Source organism: Perca fluviatilis, chromosome 12, assembly GCF_010015445.1.
Source record: "Perca fluviatilis chromosome 12, GENO_Pfluv_1.0, whole genome shotgun sequence".
NCBI lineage: Eukaryota > Metazoa > Chordata > Actinopteri > Perciformes > Percidae > Perca > Perca fluviatilis.
In genome coordinates, this window is record NC_053123.1 from 31,635,773 (window position 1) to 31,656,226 (window position 20,454).

The 20,454-nt window shown below is 42.1% G+C and overlaps 1 protein-coding gene across 3 annotated transcripts; it reads left to right on the plus strand.

The window, feature by feature from the left end:
• The first annotated feature begins 524 nt into the window (after positions 1-524).
• On the plus strand, positions 525-20,016 carry LOC120569895 (dual specificity protein phosphatase 19-like). 3 transcript variants are annotated; one of them, XM_039818063.1, is made up of 6 exons: positions 525-683; positions 1,896-2,062; positions 6,104-6,349; positions 8,435-8,481; positions 9,959-10,111; positions 19,253-20,016. In XM_039818063.1, the coding sequence occupies exons 3-6, from the start codon at positions 6,127-6,129 to the stop codon at positions 19,457-19,459; spliced, it is 630 nt and encodes a 209-aa protein (XP_039673997.1). In that variant the 5' UTR covers positions 525-683; positions 1,896-2,062; positions 6,104-6,126; the 3' UTR covers positions 19,460-20,016. The 3 variants fall into 3 exon arrangements, with proteins under 3 accessions (XP_039673997.1, XP_039673996.1, XP_039673998.1); XM_039818062.1 differs by lacking the exon at positions 525-683 and having other exon boundaries at positions 1,664-2,062; XM_039818064.1 differs by lacking the exons at positions 525-683; positions 1,896-2,062 and adding an exon at positions 4,209-4,248.
• Positions 20,017-20,454: the final 438 nt, after the last annotated feature.

The window sequence follows — 20,454 nt, forward strand, 5'->3', positions numbered from 1 at the left end:
ACTTTGAAAAAAAAGCGACAAACTTGGACAAAAAGACGGAAGGAAGTAATGCGATAATGGGTCCAATGAAGGTGACAAAAACGTCACATTTTTGGTAGAAAAAAAGTCTATAAAGAGGTAGAATAGTCTGGTAACTGAAAAACACTTAAATGCTACATTTCAAATGTTTAGAATCCATCCATTCATTCATTCATTATTATAGAATTCTTATTTTATGAGTTAATGTTGACATATTTTTAAATTAAACTCTGTCTATTTACCTGTCTGTCTGTCTGTCTATGATGAACATTATTGGTGTTTATGCTCACAACAGAGACACCTGTAATTATGAATGGAAGACAGTTGGTTTTGATACATGCAACACAAATATAAATATAACATATTCCATATAAATGAATAGGTTTGTAAAATGAATGCTTTTTTATCAGCTGCAGTTTTTATTCCAGTCTTTTAGCGGCTCATAAAAACAGGGGGGGGGGCTCCCTCTTGTGGACTACACACAAACCAGCATCCTCCACAGATATGCCCCTTCATATTTCAAGTCTTGCCTGATGTTATTATTATTTTCTAATGTCATCGTGTTAAAAATAGGTTTCATGTCTTCTTTCTAGGTTTGTTTGCCGGGTTTTGGAGCTATTTTTTCTCTCAAGATGAGATCAGAGAAACTGACAACAGAACATGTGGTGTGGTATATTTTTCCTATAAATATGAAACACACTCACCTAAAGGATTATTAGGAACACCTGTTAAATTTCACATTAATGAAATTATCTAATCAACCAATCACATGGCAGCTGCTTCAATGCATTTAAGGGGTGTGGTCCAGGTCTAGACAATCTCCTGAACTCCAAACTGAATGTCAGAATGGGAACGAAAGTTGATCTAAGCTACTTTGAGCGTGGTGTGGTTGTTGGTGCCAGATGGACTGGTCTGAGTATTTCACAATCTGCTCAGTTACTGGGATTCTCACCCACAACCATTTCTAGAGTTTACAAAGAACGGTCTGAAAAAGGAAAATCATCCAGTATGCAGCAGTCCTGGGGGGTGAAAATGCCTTGTTGATGCTAGAGCTCAGAGGAGAATGGGCCGTGTGATTCCAGCTGATAGAAGATCAACTTTGACTCAAATAATCGCTCGTTACAGCCGAGGTCTGCAGCAAAGCATTTGTGAAGCCACAACACGCACAACATTGAGGCGGATGGGCTACACCAGCAGAAGACCCCACCGGGTACCACTCATCTCCACTAAAAATAGGAACAGGAGGCTACAATTTGCACGAGCTCACCAAAATTGGACAGTTGAAGACTGGAAACATGTTCCCTGGTCTGATGAGTCTCGATTTCTGTTGAGACATTCAGATGGTAGAGTCAGAATTTGGCATAAACAGAATGAGAACATGGATCAGTCATGCCTTGTTACCACTGGGCAGGCTGGTGGTGGTGGGGGTGTAATGGTGTGGTGTGGGGGACCCCTTTCCCCTTCAGAACTGCCTTAATTCTTTGTGTCATTGATTCAACAAGGTGCTGGAAGCATTCTTTAGAAATGTTGGCCCATATTGAGAGGATAGAGTCAAACACGGTATTAGTATGGTGTTCCTAATAATCCTTTAGGTGAGTGTACATTTTTAATTGAATTGACTTTGGTGTCAGACAGACAGACAGACAGACAGGCTCACAGACAGACAGCAGGGTTTATGTTACAAAGCAGCAGTTCAGTCTCACCTCCAGCAGAGTTGGTCCAGTTCACAGTTTGACTCAGTTGGGGCAGACGGGACTACAGATAATTAGTTAGACTGGATTAGTTCAGGACCTGGTCTAAGGTGGACCAGGTTTAGTCGGACCCGTCTGGACCCGACTAGACGTCTCACTGAACCAAAGTGTTTATCTCTGGAACAGACTGATGATGATGATGATGATGATGATGATGATGAGGGAAGAAGAGTGTTTCTTTTCTGGAAACTGAACTGGATCTCTACTCTCGCTCTGGTTTTTAACTGGACTATCCGCTGAACCAGAGCCATTCTGAACCGAGCCGGACCAACGCTGAACGTCTGAAGAAACAGGTTTTTATCCCATACAGAATTTTACACATATAGTATTTACTTTATGTCTTCATGTATAGACTTTAGGGGTGGGAATCAGCAGAGGCTCCACCATACGATACTATTTGCGATATTCTGTGTTATATTATATAAGTTATTATACTTTTCCAACTTTAAATTATGTCCCCAAAGGAAAACTTTTTCAACATGTACTGATAAATATCTCTTTGTTCATCTCACTTCAATATTCTCTTATATTGTCCATATTTAATGCTGGTCTCTAGACTTTATCCGTGCACTATTGGACTTATTTGCATTACCACCATGACACACACACTCATAGAGCACCTTACCATGCAGACTGAACCACAGGGTCAGTCCCTGCCCTGTCACTGCAAGCCTCTCATGCTTATACATCCCTTAGTACATTCATGTGGATGTTTTTATTTAGTAGCTTTTCTTTTATTGTCCATATTATTCATGTGGATTTGTTATTTCATTATCCTGTTTATGATGTATGTGTGTGATGGCTATAAGCTACTGGGACCTTGGATTTTCCCTTGGGATCAATAAAGTATCTATCTAATTTTATTACCAAAATATTAAAGTGACGTGCTATTTATATCATAAAAGATCAGTAATTGGCATCCGTGTATCAATACAGTTTTGCTGTATACGTACAGCAACTTAAAATATCACGATACTATGCCGTATTGATTCCCCTCGACTCAAGTTAAGTACAAGTACCTCAACATTTGTAATAAGTACAGTACTGGAGTAAATGTACTTAGTTACATTCAAGCACTGATAGACATTAGGGTGGACAAAATAAATGCTAACATACTGATGTTTGAAACTCGATATGCATTTCTCTTTTTATTCAGATGATGTTTATCTCTGTAGGGATCCTTTCCATAATGTTGTCAGACACACAATTAATCTGAGTCTGTCAGCGGCAAAAAAAAGCACTTTTGTGAAGGTAAATACAAGCTGGATAATTGTCCTATTAACTTACATTGTAGCTTGTTTTTCGCTTCTCCCTTAATACTGACAAAGACATAGGAAAATAGGTTGAAAAAAACAGTAGTTTCCCTTTAAGTTTAGAAAGTTTAAAACACTCCCGAGGAACAAACATGCATTTCCTGGATGAAAGTATTTAGTTTTCGCACTTTGTCTAATAGGGCGGTGTATTGGCAAGAATCTGGCGATACGCTCTGTGTCACGATACATGGGTCACGATTCAATATATTGCCGTATATTTCGATACTGTGCGTAAGGCGATATATTGGTATTTTTTTAAAAGTATAATTTTAGAAAAACTAATATTAAAAAGAAGACATGATGTTCATAAAAGTCAAAGAAGTTTACTTTAGGTAAACAATTCAGTACAGAGAAAATCAAACTGCCAGTTTGGGATTGTGGATCCCAGGTACTTAGTGAGCTAATGTGTAAGTTCAGCCATAGCTACGTTGTTAGCTTCTAGCAAAAAGTCCGGCACTGCTAGGCACTGTTAGGCATGGTTAGGCACTGCTAGGCACTGCTAGGCACTGCTAGGCACCGCTAGGCACCGCTAGGCACTGTTAGGTACTGTTAGGTACTGCTAGGTACTGTTAGGCACTGCTAGGCAGTGTTAGACACTGTTAGGCACTGTTAGACACTGTTAGGCACCGTTAGGCACCGTTAGGCACCGTTAGGCACTGCTAGGTACTGCTAGGCACTGTTAGGCACTGTTAGGCACTGTTAGGCACTAGTGTTAATTTCGTCAGACAAGACGAGACTAAATATGTTCATCAACGACCTTTTTTTCCATGACTAAGATGAGACGATGACGAGACTGCGCCAATGTCCAAAAACACTGACTAATACTAAATTAACATGCATTATTGTTGACGAAAAAAGACGAGACTAAAATGTTTTGCATAAAATAAAAACTAAGATAAAATCTCTCTTCATTTTCGTCTAATATCGTCTCTACTTTTCCATCATGAGATAGAATATTCAGCTGTTACTAGGGTTGGGTACAGAGACCCGGTGCTAATACGGCACCAACCGGTGCCTTAACGACTGTTCTCTACCGGACCGAATAGCAACGCGGATTTCGGTGCCACTTAAATGCCTGCGTTTCTCTCTGATGCTCCTAAACGGACGTTAGAGGCAACCGAAACATCGCTGCACGGGACGCTAGTTAACACTACACTCGGCAGCAGGTAACGTTAGCATACCGTTAGCTAGTTAACACTACACTTGGCAGCAGGTAACGTTAGCCTACCGTTAGCTAGTTAACACTACACTCGGCAGCAGGTAACGTTAGCATACCGTTAGCTAGTTAACACTACACTTGGCAGCAGGTAACGATAGCATACAGTTAGCTAGTTAACACTACACTTGGCAGCAGGTAACGTTAGCATACAGTTAGCTAGTTAACACTACACTTGGCAGCAGGTAACGTTAGCATACCGTTAGCTAGCAGTTGGAGTAAACACGGTTAAAATGCAGACAGATAAACGGTGTAAAGGTTTGTCTCTATTTCACTGTGTAGGATTCCAACACCGGAATGTACGACAGTCTGCAGCTGCCGTTGTCTGAAAAACAACACAGACGTTGCGTTCACTTCAAACTCGCCTCGCCAGCCTCGTGCTGCGTTCAATGTTATTGTAAAATTCCATTTCCCATTCAGTGGTTGTTTTTGTTGTTTAACAGGAATTTACTGGTGAAATAAAGAAGAGGATTGATATTTATACAACTTTATATAATTTATTTTTATATAACTATTTGACTGAAATGGTTATCAGAAGTAATCTCAGTTTTTTGACTAAAACTAGACTAAAATGACGAGACTTTTAGTCGACTAAAACTTGTCTAACAATAAAATATATGTGAATGACTAAATATGACTAAAACTAACAAGGACATTTGGCACAAGACTAAGACTAAATAAAAAATAGGTGACGCAATTAACACTGCTAGGCACTTTTAGGCACTGCTAGGCACTGTTAGGCAAGGACACTAGTGGTGTCTCTCAGCATAGCCATCTGGCGGTAGGGGGTTTAAACACAACATAAATGTGAACCACTGTCTTACATGAATATTTTTGAACGTTTAAAAAAAACCAAATAACGATAGTCTTGCAAAATAAAATATCGCGATACTGAAGTGTATTGATTTTGAAGATACTGAAGTGGTGTTGCCATAGCTAGCTGTCAAATATGGCGGCCGTTCTGCACATGCAGAAGGGACTCGCATTGTGTAGGGACTCCCATTATGTAGGGGACTCACATCGTGTCTTTACAACAGAAATGTAATGTTCCTGAATGTAGTGCATGCGTGAATAGTGAAAATCATTAGCGGTGCATTTAAGTTACAGAGAACTGTGTGTGAAAGAGGCTTAACGTATATATACACTGTTAGAAACGTCGGTAGAAATATGGGCTAATATACTGTGTTAATATGAAGACATTTTTACGTTTTTCCGTATTTAGATTTTTGGATTAACAGAAATGCTTGTTAAAGGCACAGAGGATATACTGTAAAACTACAGAATTTTCGTTTTTTTGGATTAACAGAAATGTCCGTCAACTTAGCGGAAACGGTACTGGTAATTTTCTGCCAGGACATTATCTGTTTTTTCTACGGATTGTTTTCTTACAGTGTATCTAGAGCTGGGCAATATATCGATATTATATCGATATCGTGATATGAGACTAAATATCGTCTTAGATTTTGGATATCCTCATACCGTGATATGACATAAGTGTCTTTTCCTGGTTTTAAAGGCTGCATTACAGTAAAGTGATGTACTTTTCTGAACTTACCAGACTGCTGTAACTGTTCTATTATTTGCCTTTTCCCCACTTAGTCATTATATCCACATTACTGATGATTATTTATCTAAAATGTAAGTGTGAACATATTTTGTTACTTCTCAACCCTAGAATATCGCCGCAATATCGTTATCGAGGTATTTGGTCAAGAATATCGTGATATCTGATTTTCTCCATATCGCCCAGCCCTAAGTGTATCTAAACTAAATATCCTCCAACTACTGGTTCTTTCATCTTTCAGGTTCACTCCAGTCCGGTGCAGTCATGCAGTCCCTGACTGCAGAGATCCAGAGTTTCTCTCGGACGCGGCTGAGGAAGCAGTGCACCCGCGTGACGTCACTGAGCGGCCGACGCATCATCGAGACCTGGAAGGGTTCTACGATCACTGTGGTGGAAGACCCTGTCGCCCCGGAGAAGATCCTGGGGTACGTCCCCGACACTTCCTGGGACCTGCAGGTCGGCATCGTCAAGCCCTACCTGCTGCTGGGTAAGTGAACGTCCCACGTAATGACTCATATACATTGCTACGTTTTGGTTTAAAGCGCCCATATTATGCTCATTTTCAGGTTCATAACTGTATTTTAAGGTTTTACCAGAATAGGTTTACATGGTTTAATTTTCAAAAAACACCATATTGTTGTTGTACTGCACAGCTCTCACTGCTGCAGATCCTCTTTTCACCTGGTTTCTGTTTTAGCTACAGAGTGAGACCTCTTTTCATCTTCTTCTTCTGTACTATCTTTGATTGCACTCGCACATGCTCAGTAGCTCAGATGTAGAGCATGTCAGCTAGCTAACTCTAGAGACAGTAAAAGAAAGTTTCTCCAACTTTGGTCAGTTACAAGGCAGGATTAGCTGGGAGACTTCTAAATGAGGGCGCACATGTAAGTAGTTCTTTTGTAGATTATGGCTAACGCTAGCAGTAGCCGGCTAACGCTAACGCTACGAGCTAACGGTTGTGGTTAGCCAGCTCATTTCGGACTGTGACGTCACAGTCCGAGCCGATTTTGAACAGCTCACTAGGAGACTGAAGGCAGGACACATTCAGAAACTGTATCTCACTCAAAACAGCATGGATGGATTTTTTTCAAAGTGTATATGTGTGTGGAAGCACCAGAGACACAAAAGAACACCCCAAATCCCAGAAAAAGTGTTTTTTTCATAATATGGGCACTTTAAAAACCTCGCATTCACGCTGCTCTGGCGTTTCACAGCCCCTAAACCGGAGACATTAGTTTTGTCGGCTAAACTTAACTGCCACTGCTCGCAGTGCTCTGTAATCGGCTCACAGTCATCGTTTGTCTGTCCAAACCGCTAAACTTAAAGGGATACTTCACCGATTAGCATTAAGCTATGTATCAGCAGAAACCCAGTCGTATTTTCGTATGACCGTGCTTCCCTCCCTCATGTCCCCCTTAGACGAGCCTTCTCTGTATTGTGGGTCTGATGACGCAAAAATCGTCATTTAGCGTCATCGGAGGCATTTTTGCTCTGTGGACTACAGCCAGCTAGTTCCACATGTTCTCAACCCACCCATAGGGGGTTGGACTGTCACTGACCGTCCCGTGGGCGGTTGCCTAATTTCGTAAGATATCATACAAACTAGTACGATATCAAACGAACCCTTTGGACAAGCGGGGCGTTGAGTCGCCCGCTCCTCATTTGCATAAAGTTGAATCCATCCAACTTTATGCAAATGAGGAGCGGCCGGCTCGGCACGCCGCCTCTCAAAATCTGACGCAAATCTTTTAAACTGACCTTTGTCGATATAAAATGAAGAATTTTTTGCTTAAAAGGGCCACGACATCATGGCCCCCAACACAACTCAGCAAAGACTGTTCTTGCTCGGGCTTTAACTTCTGGATATTCGGCAGCGTTGCCACAACGGACCGAATGGCTTCGCTCGCATCTTTCTCCGCCGCCATTACGGAACTACAACTCAAACTAGCGCACGACCTCAACGTCATCGTTCTCAGCCACTCCCTCTGTTCGCTGACCGGACCGGTAAAGATTTGAATGGAGAAAACCCTAGACTATACCGCGAACCCAGACGGAGTACTGAAGGGAAATGAAAATTGAGCTTAAGTACGTAGGATGGCAGAGCCAGGCTATGTAAATGTAGCTTTAAGGATGAATAAACCCAGTAAACCATAACCCCAAGTGGACTTCCAAACTTCCTTTCAGTCATGTTTGATTCAGTTTGAGTGGAAAAAACAAGTTTTTTTTATGAAGCATTGGATGGGGGAGATATTTTGATCAAGACTTGTAAACTTTCAGTTTGAAAGCTGTTTCACACAGAGTTTTTGAGATGCTATTTCTTCAAATCCCCCTCCCCCCTCGTCCTGGAAGTCACGTTTAACTGCCCCAGCTCAGAGCAGAGGGTAAGATGAGCCCATGTGTGGGGGAGGTCGGGTGGGGGAGGGTGACCCATCAGGGCTCACAGGTGGAACGTAAATGACCCTGTGACCCTGGACAGCCAACTAACTGTGTGTGTGTGTGTGTGTGTGTGTGTGTGTGTGTGTGTGTGTGTGTGTGTGTGTGTGTGTGTGTGTGTGTGTGTGTGTGTGTGTAGGTTCTCAAGATGCTGCACATGACTTTGGCACGCTGAAAAAACACAAGGTGAGATTCTTTTCCTTCTGAAACGACGTGTAACGTTTAGACAGCCAATCACAAACATTAGATCTTGGTAGAAGGATGCTGCGTGCTGCGTTATTTACACCCCCTACCCCCCCCCCAAAAAAAATTATTTATCCATTCTGGGCTTTTCCTGAAGTTTTTTTTTGGGCTATTTATTTCACGTTTTTGTCTCTTTTTCAAGTTTTGACTGACGCTGATGAGATTTAATCCTTAGGTATTGCAACTGGGTAAGGAATGACGAGGCATTTTTCGATACTCGATACTTAAGAGGCAATTCGGTCGGTGCCTAAAAAGTATTTGGAAAAGAATTCGGTACCCAGCCCTACTTATCTGGACTGGTAGCTGGAGAGATGCCACTTCACCTCCTGGGCACTGCCAAGGTGCTCTTGAGCAAGGCTGTTCAGCAGTCGCAGCCCCCTCACTCTGACTTCACTCCATTAGTGCATGTAGGACCTGAGCATGTGTGTGTATTTCAGGCCTGTGTGTAATAACAACAGAGTGTAAAATTGTAATTTCCCCATAGGGGATATCAATAAAGAGTATTATATTATAATTATAAATTATAAATTAAATTAGCATATTCCCTTCACATGATGCAGCCCGAATATAGACGTCTCAGACATGATGTGGCGGTGTAAAAAAAAAGCCTAAATTAAAGTGATGGTTCGGAGTAATTCACCCTAGGGTCCTTTGCACCATGACCTCGAGCCAAACACCCCCCCAGAAGCTTTTTTCACCTGGCTCTAACATTGGGAGAGTTGGCGTAGAGTAGCGTTATCAGCTGAATAGCTTAGCGGGGGCTAACGGACCCACGTTTGTATCTCGTAAATGACCCCGCTAATAATGCCCGAAATGATACCAAACGTCTACAGTAGTACAAATAGGTTATACTCTCATAAACGCATGGATTGTAAAGTTTGTAAGTACACCAGAAGTTTATGTAAATAACACTTGCCTGCGCTTCTGCTCTCTCTTGTTGTTGGCTGCTGTGACGAGTGCTTAGGGCCCGTCTACAAATTACAACACCGAAAAGAGATGCAACAAAAATATTTATTAATTTAACTTTTTTTTTTTTTTTTTTTTAAAGTATTTTTTTTTTACTAACTGCATGTAGCAGCGCAGCAACAGAGCGCTAGAGAGGCAGAGAGCAAAGTGTTTCATAAACTTCTGGTGTACTTACACCTTTCCAATCCATCGTTTTATGAGTACATAACCTATTGCTACTGTTTGGTATCATTGTAAGCGATTTGGTAATACTAAACTATTCATGCGCTACTCTATGCTTAATGTTAGCGGGTGAAAAAGCTTCTGGGGTCGTAAGGTGCAAAGAAGAATAATTCCCTAGGGGAATAACAACCATCACTAATCAAGGAAAATGAAAGGATTGTATGGCCGTACCATTATCTTTCACTCCAGGGTTATCGAGATAAAGTCTGCTCCTCTTCCTCCTCTTCCTCAGGTGTCTCACATCTTGAACGTGGCCTTCGGGGTGGAGAATGCGTTCCCCGACCTGTTCATCTATAAGACCGTCAGCATTCTGGATCATCCCGACGCTGACGTGCTGCTTCACATCCAGGACTGCTGTGACTTCATCCAGCAGGCTCGCAGTGAGGTAACCCTCACACGTCACTCTCTTTACTACTGATCAGAAATACCCACAGTCCTTTTTATTTATCCAGGTAAGTCGATCTGAGAACAATTTCTCATTTTGCAACGACGACCTGATCACATTCACACAGTTTACACAGTCATAGCTGGAAGCTGCCCGGTACAGCCACGGTCTGATCTGCTGGCCACTGGAGCGGTTGGGGGCACCTCAGTGGTGGTGATGAGGGTGGGACAAGCTCTGCTCTTTCACTTTCCCCATCCAGATTTTATCCTGCCGGTCTGAGGATTGAACCATAGACAGTATATAATGGACCAACAGACCCCGTGTCTCTGGACGGAGACCAGTGAAGGATATTAGAAGCACTTTTGCGGTGATCTCTTGCTTTACTGAGCAGCCTCCAACTGAGAGAGACAACGTAAATGTGACGTGAGCAACGTGTCTGAAAGTGTGAAGTCTTCTGGTAGCTGTGCCAAGAGAAATCTCAATCATTCCCAATCTTACAGAGACGGAGAGCGTAGGTATATGTAAGGAGATAACATAGGCACAGGCTAATTACTGATCACTAACATGCTAGTTAACATTAGTCATTAAACCTAAACAGCTAATGGAAGTCCAAACTGCCTGTGAGCTTCTCCTGTACTATACGGTAATTCCTCTACTGTGTGACAGTAAGTCTCGTGGTTATGATACAACCGTTAGCCTATTTTTATAAAAGCGTCTGCTACGGAGCCATAACGTGAGGTACAAGGTAATGGAGCCTTTTATACATTCTCGTGTTTCTTTAGAAATAAACAACGGACAAATAGAGTCTTTAAACGCTTCAGATGTAAAGTTATTCACTGTCAAAGTGACGTCAAAATGAATGGGAGTCAATGGAATGCTAACGGGAGGTGATGGCTTTGTAGCATCAAAATGGCGCCATCGGAGGTTCAAGTTCTGAAGCAAAGGTTACCCTCCTTGGACTGAACCAACGACGGTCCCAAGCTCGCTTCTCTAACCTCTAGGCCAGAAACAGTCCCTTAAATCACTTCCCTCAAACGCTCTTCACAAGTAAAATGAATGATCAGTTCACTACTTTGATTGAATTTGGGTGTTTTATTTGATTATTTGATAGCATTTAGAAAAAAAAGAAATTTAACGAATGTTGAAAAAAAAAAAGTCACAGAAATGTCAGAAAAAGCTTCAAAAACATCAAAAAAAAAAAGCACGAAAAAAAAAAACATCGGGGGAAAAGTGACAAAAACATTGGTTAAAAAAAAAAAACTTAAAAAAATGTCGGGGGGAAAAAACGATGAAAAAAGTGACAAAAACATCGGGAACAGCGACGACCAAAACGTTGAAAAAAAAGTTTACATTTGAAATTCGGACCCAGAAAAACAAAAAGTTGCACGGTGGACAGGAAGACGACACAGGGGTTAGTTGATCCCGCAACCGGAAATTACATTTTTGGCAAAAAATCTCCTGGAAAAAAAACAACTTTCTAACACATATAAGAAGACGTTTTATAGAAACTGGAAACTCCAAAGGGAGGTGAGAGGTAAAACCGAAAGGACCGAATCAAGTCCAACAAAGGGAAACGACCCATCCATAAAGCCAAAGGATTATGGGAAGAAGGAGACGATGTAAGAGGCTTAAAATGAGGGTTGACACGCGGAGCATTTCTCTCCTCTCTCCTGTTGGTGAATAATACATGTTGAGTTTTCTTCATCTTTTATTAAAACGCACACAGATCAGATCTCAGTGTCATACAAGCTTTTAGCGGCGAGGCCTGTGGCTCACCTTAACATGACACCACACACACACACAGACACGCACGCACACAGACACGCACGCACGCACACACACACACACACACACCTACATAAAAACACACACACACAGACACGCACGCACACAGACACGCACGCACACACACACCTACATAAAAACACACACACACACACACACACAGAGTCACAAACACACACACACAGAGTCACAAACACACACACACACACACAGACATAAACACACAGACACACACAGACACAAACACACACAGACACACACATGCACGTACATAGACACACACACAAATGCACACACGTGCACGTACATAGACACACACACAAATGCATCCACATGCCCCCACACGCACACAAACACACACACACACACACACACACACACACACACACACAACACACACACACACAGTCACAAACACACACACATACACGGAGACACAGACAGACATAAACACACACACACACACACACGTACATTAAAACACACACACACACAGTACACAAACACACACACACACACACACAGGCACAAACACACACACAGAGTCACAAACACACACACATACACGGAGACACAGGCCTAAACACACACACACACACATACACTGACGCAGCGAGTCATTAGGCAGTCATTAGGGGTGTATGATTACAGGATGTGTGTGTGTGTGTGTGTGTGTGTGTGTGTGTGTGTGTGTGTGTGTGTGTTTGTGTGTGTTCATTATGATATGTTTCTGTGTGTGGATGTGGTAATTCCAGCCCTGATAATCAAACTGATGCTTTTACTTTGAAATGCAGGGTCAGATTACCCAGCAGGCCATCTGGCATCTCACATATTGGCGCTGTCATGACAACGACAGCATCATGACCGCAGTGGTCGACACGCTACATGTGTTTTGGGGCTTTTCTACGACAGTTTGCAGCATTATGACACAACTCAGTTTTTTTTTGCGAAAAAAGGGCCAGAAATTTTACTTGAATATTCAATAAATTCTGAGCTTTTTTTTTTCTTTCCAATATTAGTTTTTGGGCATTTTATTTACAGGACAGCTGAAGACATGAAAGGGGAGAGAGAGAGGGGGTAATGACATGCAGCAGAGGCCCACAGGTTGGTGTCGAACCCGCGGCTGCTGCGTATATGGGCGCGCCTTCTACCGGGTGAGCTACCCAGGTGCCCAAATTCTGAGCTTACATTTGTGGGTATTTTTCAGAAGTTTGGGACTTTGGAAGTTCAGGAAAAGGTGCACCACAAACGTATTTTTTGGCTACTATACCCGAATATTCAAGTTGAATTTTACCAAACGTTTACACTGCATTTTTCGGTTCTGTACTGGGATTTCTGGGCCAGATCCTAACCCAGATCTTTACCTGTTTGTATTCACATTTTCACGTTTCTATCCATTTTTATTTTGTTTTGGTGCTTACCCTCATTTTTGAGATATTTAAATCCAGATTTTAACACAATATTCTGGTCTGGTTTTAGCTGAATGTTCAGGTTTGTACACTACACACACACACACACACACACACACACACACACACACACACACACACACACACACACACACACACACACACACACATTCTCATTCAACAATCAACATTCACAATGTCTCTGAGACATTTTGAGTAAAGCTCTTGGTTTTTTTTGGGGTAGAAACCAGTTTGGTTCTGGCTGCAGTGAGCGTCACGCTTGGCCTGATAACTGGGACACAGCGGTGGTGTAAAGCTTCCATGAGAAGGGGAAAGAGCGGCTGTAATGGAGACTCTAATGGGCCACTAACAAAACAAGTCATCTATTAACTAAAGAGCACATTAGTGACGGAGCGCGTTATGGTGTTGGGCTGCAGCTCGACCCGGCTCTCTGCCGGTCTGTAGAGCCATCTAGTGTTCAGGGAGCGCCACTGCTGCTCAGCGTCATGTTTCCTCTCCCTGCTCCAGTTCAGTGGTGCAAGAAGTGTACTCAACAGTGTGGTTCCGGAAGACAAAAAAAATTAGATTTTTCTCCATAAGGATTTAGATTATCAGCCATGATGTCTAAATTTAGTGTTTGTATTTGTATTCAACTTAAACTGCAAGAGGCCCAGTAAGTCAACCTTCCACCTCCGGAGAGGTCCGAAGAGTTTGATACCAACAAATATGTACTATATACCAGTGGTTCCCAACCTTTTTTCCTTGGCGCCCCCCCCTACTCATGTCTAAGAAAAGCTGATAGAGCATTACTTTCTTTTTTGATACAGAAGAGTTATCAGCACTGTTACGTTTCTCCGCCATGTTTCATTCATAAAACAGTGATGCCGTGGCGGCAGGAAAAACGAGGATACGACAAAATATATATAGTTTTCATACAGACTTTTGTATACATTATATATTCTAGTGTATTTTCATAATTTGTTTAACATGTGCAAATATTTTTTTTTAACCTCAAACATTGATAAAGATTTGCGCCCCCCCTGTGATCTTTGCTGCCCCCCCCTGGGGGGACCCGGACCCCAGGTTGGGAACCACTGCTATATACTAATAATTAGGGTTGGGTATCGTTTTTTTTTTTTTTCGATTCCGGTGCTAAATCGATACTTTTAAAACGGTGCCGGTACCTAAACGGTGCCTGAACCGGTACTTTTCAATAAAGTTAAAAAAAAAGAAGAAGAAAAAAAATAAGGGTAGTAAACAACAGTCAGTGACTTGTTTATTGCTAAGGCCATGGTCAAAATTAAAGATTTAATAATAATGTAATAACTATAACAATAACAATAACTTATTTCAACAGTAAATTGCTGTTGAACCCCAGATGGGAAAAGGGTATTTTACAATTACTGTGAATGCACCACGAGGCTACCTGTTTTAAGTGAATGCACCGTCTGTGTTGTTTAATTCCGACAATGGCAGCTGCAAGTGAACGCACCGTCTGTGTTGTTTAATTCCGACCATATAAACATAGTACTACTAGTACTACTAGTACTACTACTGTATATCTATGAATTGCGACAACGGCTGCTGCTGCTGCGCTGCAGAGCAGACTGTTACATCGCGCTGTTGAAGTCCTCCACAGTGAAATACAGTCACACTTTACACTGTTTAACGTTAGCTGTCAGCATTTTACCGGTGTTTAATCCAGCTGCTAGCTAAAGGTAGGCTAACGTTACATGCTGTCAGGTGTCAAGCACCGAAATGAGGCACCGAAACTTTCGTTCTTATTCGGTCTCGTTACTACCGTTTACGTCGGCACCGGTTCCCTATTGGCACAGAGTTTCGGTACCCAACCCTACTAATAATACTAAAGGAATCCGTTAATTCAACATTTTTAAACTCAAAGAGGCAAAAATACATATGATGAAATAAAAAGTGCCATAAATCCGTCAGATCTAAATTAGATATGTAAATATTCCTTCCCAGCGAGCTGCGACACAGTTTACGGCCTCACTGACGCACAGTGTTGGGAGTACCAACTTTTAATTAAAACAGCGTTACTAACGGCGTTATTTTTTCGTTAACGGAGTAATCTAATGAATTACTTTTCCCATAGTTGCAACCCCGTTATCGTTACTGAGAATGTAAAGTGGCGCGTTACTCCAATTCGCTTGAATGAAGCGCGAGGTGTCAGGCTTTGGCTCCACACCATGGATGTATGAAGAGAACTGGATACAGTGTTAGGCGGGAAGCCCCTGCTCAAAAGCGCATTAAGACAACATGGAGCTCGGCTCTTCCGCATTCTTGGCCCATGATGTCACGATGGGCACGCGCACTAGCAACAATTTATTTGGGTTGTCTTAGAAACCGGTAGCAACATGCTCGTTCATGAGCTTCTCTCTCGTGTCTCTTACAAGTGGCGAACTGATGAACTCGCCGTTTTCATTGTCTAAAATACTCACTAACGTTAAACATTGTGTTTTCGTTGTTCCCGATCGTTTAAATGCTTAGCTAAATAAACGATAGATGTATTTAGTTAGACAACCAAGGAGATTTAATTATTTTATGTGATTAATGTTTGATGCTGTACTGGTTTGATTTTTCTTTTTCTTCTTTAAATGTTTTTTATAAATTTTGTAAGGCGTCCTTGAGTGTCATGAAAGGCGCCTTTAAATAAAATGTATTATTATTATTATTATGTCGTGCTACTAGCTAGCTAGCTACTAACTAGCGCTGGCAGTTAGCCTGCAATTTCGTGAACAGAGCTCATCAATGGCTTCATCCCTCATCCACGTTACAAGCTTTACAGCATACAGCTTACGTTATGTAGGCATATAGCTAGCTATGTATAGATCTTAATACAGCCATGCTAGCTACCCCTGATATTAGCAACTAGCTAACTAGCCGATAGCCCCGCAAGTTTGGGAAATGCTAATGACGTTACATCCACGTAACAGGCTTTACAGCATAGCTACATACACCCCTCGGATGTATCATAACTTCATAAGATAATACCATGGATGTATTAATAGAACACATGGTGAATTACAACCATTAGCTATATCCGTTGTTATTACAGCTAGCTACATGAGCTCGGGAGAACAGTCATGTGAGCGGACGTGCGCAGTCCCGATGGTGTGCTCGCGTCCATTATGCGCGTTCATCATGCCAAATTTAATAATTCTGTATTTGATTCTAGTGAATGTTAAAAAATTTGAAAACGTGACGTTTTAAACAAGGACCCTTTCAGTGTTCGGGCTGGTAGGTTGATATACCCCGAAACAAATTATCCGCTGAAATATAGACGTTTCTTTCGCCATGCAAAGTCTATGTGAAAAGTCTTTCTGGGCCATGGGGTGCAGTACAACAGTTATCCGCTAAGCCCATGGTGGCTTTTAGACTTAGCGCTCCTTAGGGTTGGGCATCGAGAACCGATTCCTAATCGGAATAGTTTCAAAAATTAAGATTCCATCGGAATCGTTTCTTTATTGGAATCGTTTGGAATCGTTTGGAGGATTTGGTTTCAAATCTGATCATGGGTTCCAAATTTAACATGCGCAAGTTTTGGTTTCCGTAGCAGCCAGGCGCTTGTTGTGTTGCAGCCGTGCAGCACAGTAAGCGGAGCTCTAGTGTGGCTTTATTTTGCATTGTAAAAGCTGTAAAACTGCAACCCACCTATGAATCAAAATAAAACTTTCCTCTTATTTGTGAAATAAGCATCTAACCCGTTTCAACTCCACCCCTCAAAGAATCGGAATCGAGAATCGATGAGAACCGGAATCGAAAGGAAGAATCTGAATTGGAATCACAATCGTTAAAATCCAAACGATGCCCATCCCTAGCGCTCCTCCTGGGGGCTTGCTCCACACCAGCTGCCTGGAAAGAGCAGGGGGGGGGGGGGAGATGATGACACCGTTGCAAATGCGATGATGATTGGATGGGTGGGCGGATGCCCTGCTCATGCTGTCTCACTGCACGCTCTGACTACCACTAAACACAAGACAGCGACTATGGCGACGAGCCTGGGAAAGTACCGGCACTACTTCTCCCTCATTGAAATTAAAGACAAGAATGTTTATGTAACATGCACGCTATGCCCAGGAAAAAAGACTTTATCCACGTCTGCCTCAAGCAACTCGAATCTTATGAAGCCCCTCACGTCAACACATGCTAACACGACACGTGTTGCTGCTGCTAACCCAACCCTGAGCCCAAATTTTATTTTCAATATTTATTTTTTATGTTTTTATTTCTATGCATATCATATGGAAGGCTGCAATCTATTGAGTTCAAATAAATACCAAATGTTCTAAAATATTGTATATATAGTGTTTTTATTCTTCAGTTAATATAAACATCTTTGACGTTAAAGATGTTATAGAACGTAATAGCGTTATTGAACATGAAAAATAACGTCACAGTTACTTTGCTGAGTAACTAATTACTTTTACAATGTGGTAACTGAGTTACTAACTCAATGACTTTTTGGGAGAAGTAATTTGTAACTGTTACTAATTACTTTTTTTAAAGTAAGATGACCAACACTGCTGACGCATGTCACTATGACAACTACCAACAATCGGCATTTTGTTGTCTACCAATCAAATGGCCACGGGCCTTTCTATCCATTTTATTTCTATCGTTCAGATCCTTTACCACTGTTTTCCCGCCATTATAAGGTTTAGGTGCAGCACAGCTTTATTCGGCTCGTTTTATGTGAACGATGTGGCGAGGGGGTAACGTTAAGGCAGAGTTAGCAAGCTAACGTTAGCCAACTAACACCGGCTGGCTGGCTTGCTGGTTCCGCCGTGCCTTCATGCTGCATCGGTTACAGAGAATGAGCTGAACAGCGAGCTGGGTCTAACGTTAGTTAACAGCTGACCCACTGCCGCTGGGTCTAACGTTAGTTAACAGCTGACCCACTGCCGCTGGGTCTAACGTTAGCGGTCTGCTGACCCACTGCCGCTGGGTCTAACGTTAGCGGTCTGCTGACCCACTGCCGCTGGGTCTAACGTTAGCGGTCTGCTGACCCACTGCCGCTGGGTCTAACGTTAGCGGTCTGCTGACCCACTGCCGCTGGGTCTAACCGTAGACTTGCAACAGAGAGCAGTGAAGGATATTAAGGCTATAAGGCTAATTATTGATAACTAACATGCTAGTTAACATTAGTAGTTAAACCTAAACAGATAATGTGAGTCCAAACTGCCTGAGAGCTTCTCCTGTACTATACGGTAATTCCTCTACTGTGTGACAGTAAGTCTCGTGGTTATGACCCAATCGTTAGCCTATTTTTATAAAACCGTCTGCTACGGAGCCATAACGTGAGGTACAAGGTAATGGAGCCTTTTATACGTTGTCGTGTTTCTTTAGAAATAAACACTGGACAAATAGAGTCTTTAAACGCTTCAAATGTAAAGTTATTTGCTGTCAAAGTGACGTCAAAGTAAATGGCAGTCAATGGGATGCTAACGGCGGGTGATGGCTTGATAACAAAATGGCGCCATAGGAGCAACGCTTTGTGGAGGCTCGCTTACCCCTTTGGCAGCGGCTCTCTTCCCAGCGAGCTGCGACACAGTTTACGGCCTAACACTTGCATGTTGTCACTACGACAACTACCAACAATCGCCATTTTGTTGTCTTACCAACCAAATGGCCACAGGCCTTTCTATCCATATTATTTCTGTCATTCAGATTCTTTACCAATGTTTTCCCGCCATTGTAAGGTTTAGGTGCAGCACCTAAGCTGAATGAATGAAACTAAAATACTTTTCTCAGATCTAGTGACTGTAGTTGGACTTCTTTAGCTTTAAGTTTTGTCCCAAGTTTTTCGGGGCTGGAGGATAGCAATTGAGACCATAAAATATCTGTGTTTCCCATATACTGCCCCCAAGTGGCTGAAATCACCTGATCAATCCATTAATATCAATATTTGCTTCCTTCTCTCCTCCAGAAAGGCGTGGTGTTGGTCCACTGTAACGCCGGCGTGTCCCGGGCACCGGCCGTGGTCATTGGCTACCTGATGTCATGCGAAGGGCAGACGTTCGACGCCGCCCTCTCATTGGTCAAATCGGCTCGGGGCGCCTCGTCCCCCAACCCCGGCTTCCTGGAACAACTGCGGAGCTACAAAACGCCGACGATCAACGGATCCAAACACTGAGGCAGCAATAGAAATGCTCGGGGCGGTCAGACAGTTCAAGAACCAAAAAGAGTTTGATTTTAATGACAAATGTTTCAGGTCATTCCAAGAACTGAAATAAGTAATATTTAGGAATTTTTCCAGCTCTTGTTAAATGGTCCAGAATAATCAGACCAGCTGATTCCACAGGTTGATATAAAATACTGCACACCACTTTAAAATAGTCTTTAGGTTTGAGACAAAAAGACATTATTTTCTTGCTTGCATGCTATTATTGACGATGTCTTCTTTGTGTTTTGGTGCTGTCGTTCTTTGAGTCATCTCTGTGTTTTGTTAAATTAGATTTAGTGTCTGTGGGCGGGGATGCCTCCTCTGCATTTGAACCCATTCCCTCACTGTTTAGGAGCGGTGGGCAGCCACGAACTCCAGAATCTTTCATTTCTAAACATAAAAATGAATAAAAACGTCAATGACAGAAGCAGAAATGTTTGCAGCTCACTGTTATTACTCGGAGCATGAAACCATGTTGAAAAGATACGGCTTGTTAACTATTTATGTATTTACGAGTGTCAATAAATCCCATTAAAAGACCAAAGCCAAAAAACTGTCACTCCAAAGTCTGGTATTGAAACGTATTAATCCGCTGCTGAACATAGTTCCCAACAAATGCACCGTTTCCTCCTGTTTGAGTCTAAAAATTGAGCCTTAAAAAGCAGCAACACATATGAAACATAAATGTTTAAATAAACATTTCTTGCTTTCTTTTTATGAAAGCGGGAAAGCCAAGGCCTCTTGCCTTCACGTGAATTTTTAAAGTTATGGCGATTATGACAAATGCCCTGTGTGTGAATAGTAACCAAAAAAATCCACTTGAGCTTTGAATGAAGTGCAGCTTCAGCTTGTTAACGTTTGCATCACGTCGCGCAGCATTGCCTTAGCTATAGTAACGTAAAATGCTACGTTATCAACCAAAGCTAATGACAGGAATGACCTATAGCCTATGTTGCAGCAGCAGG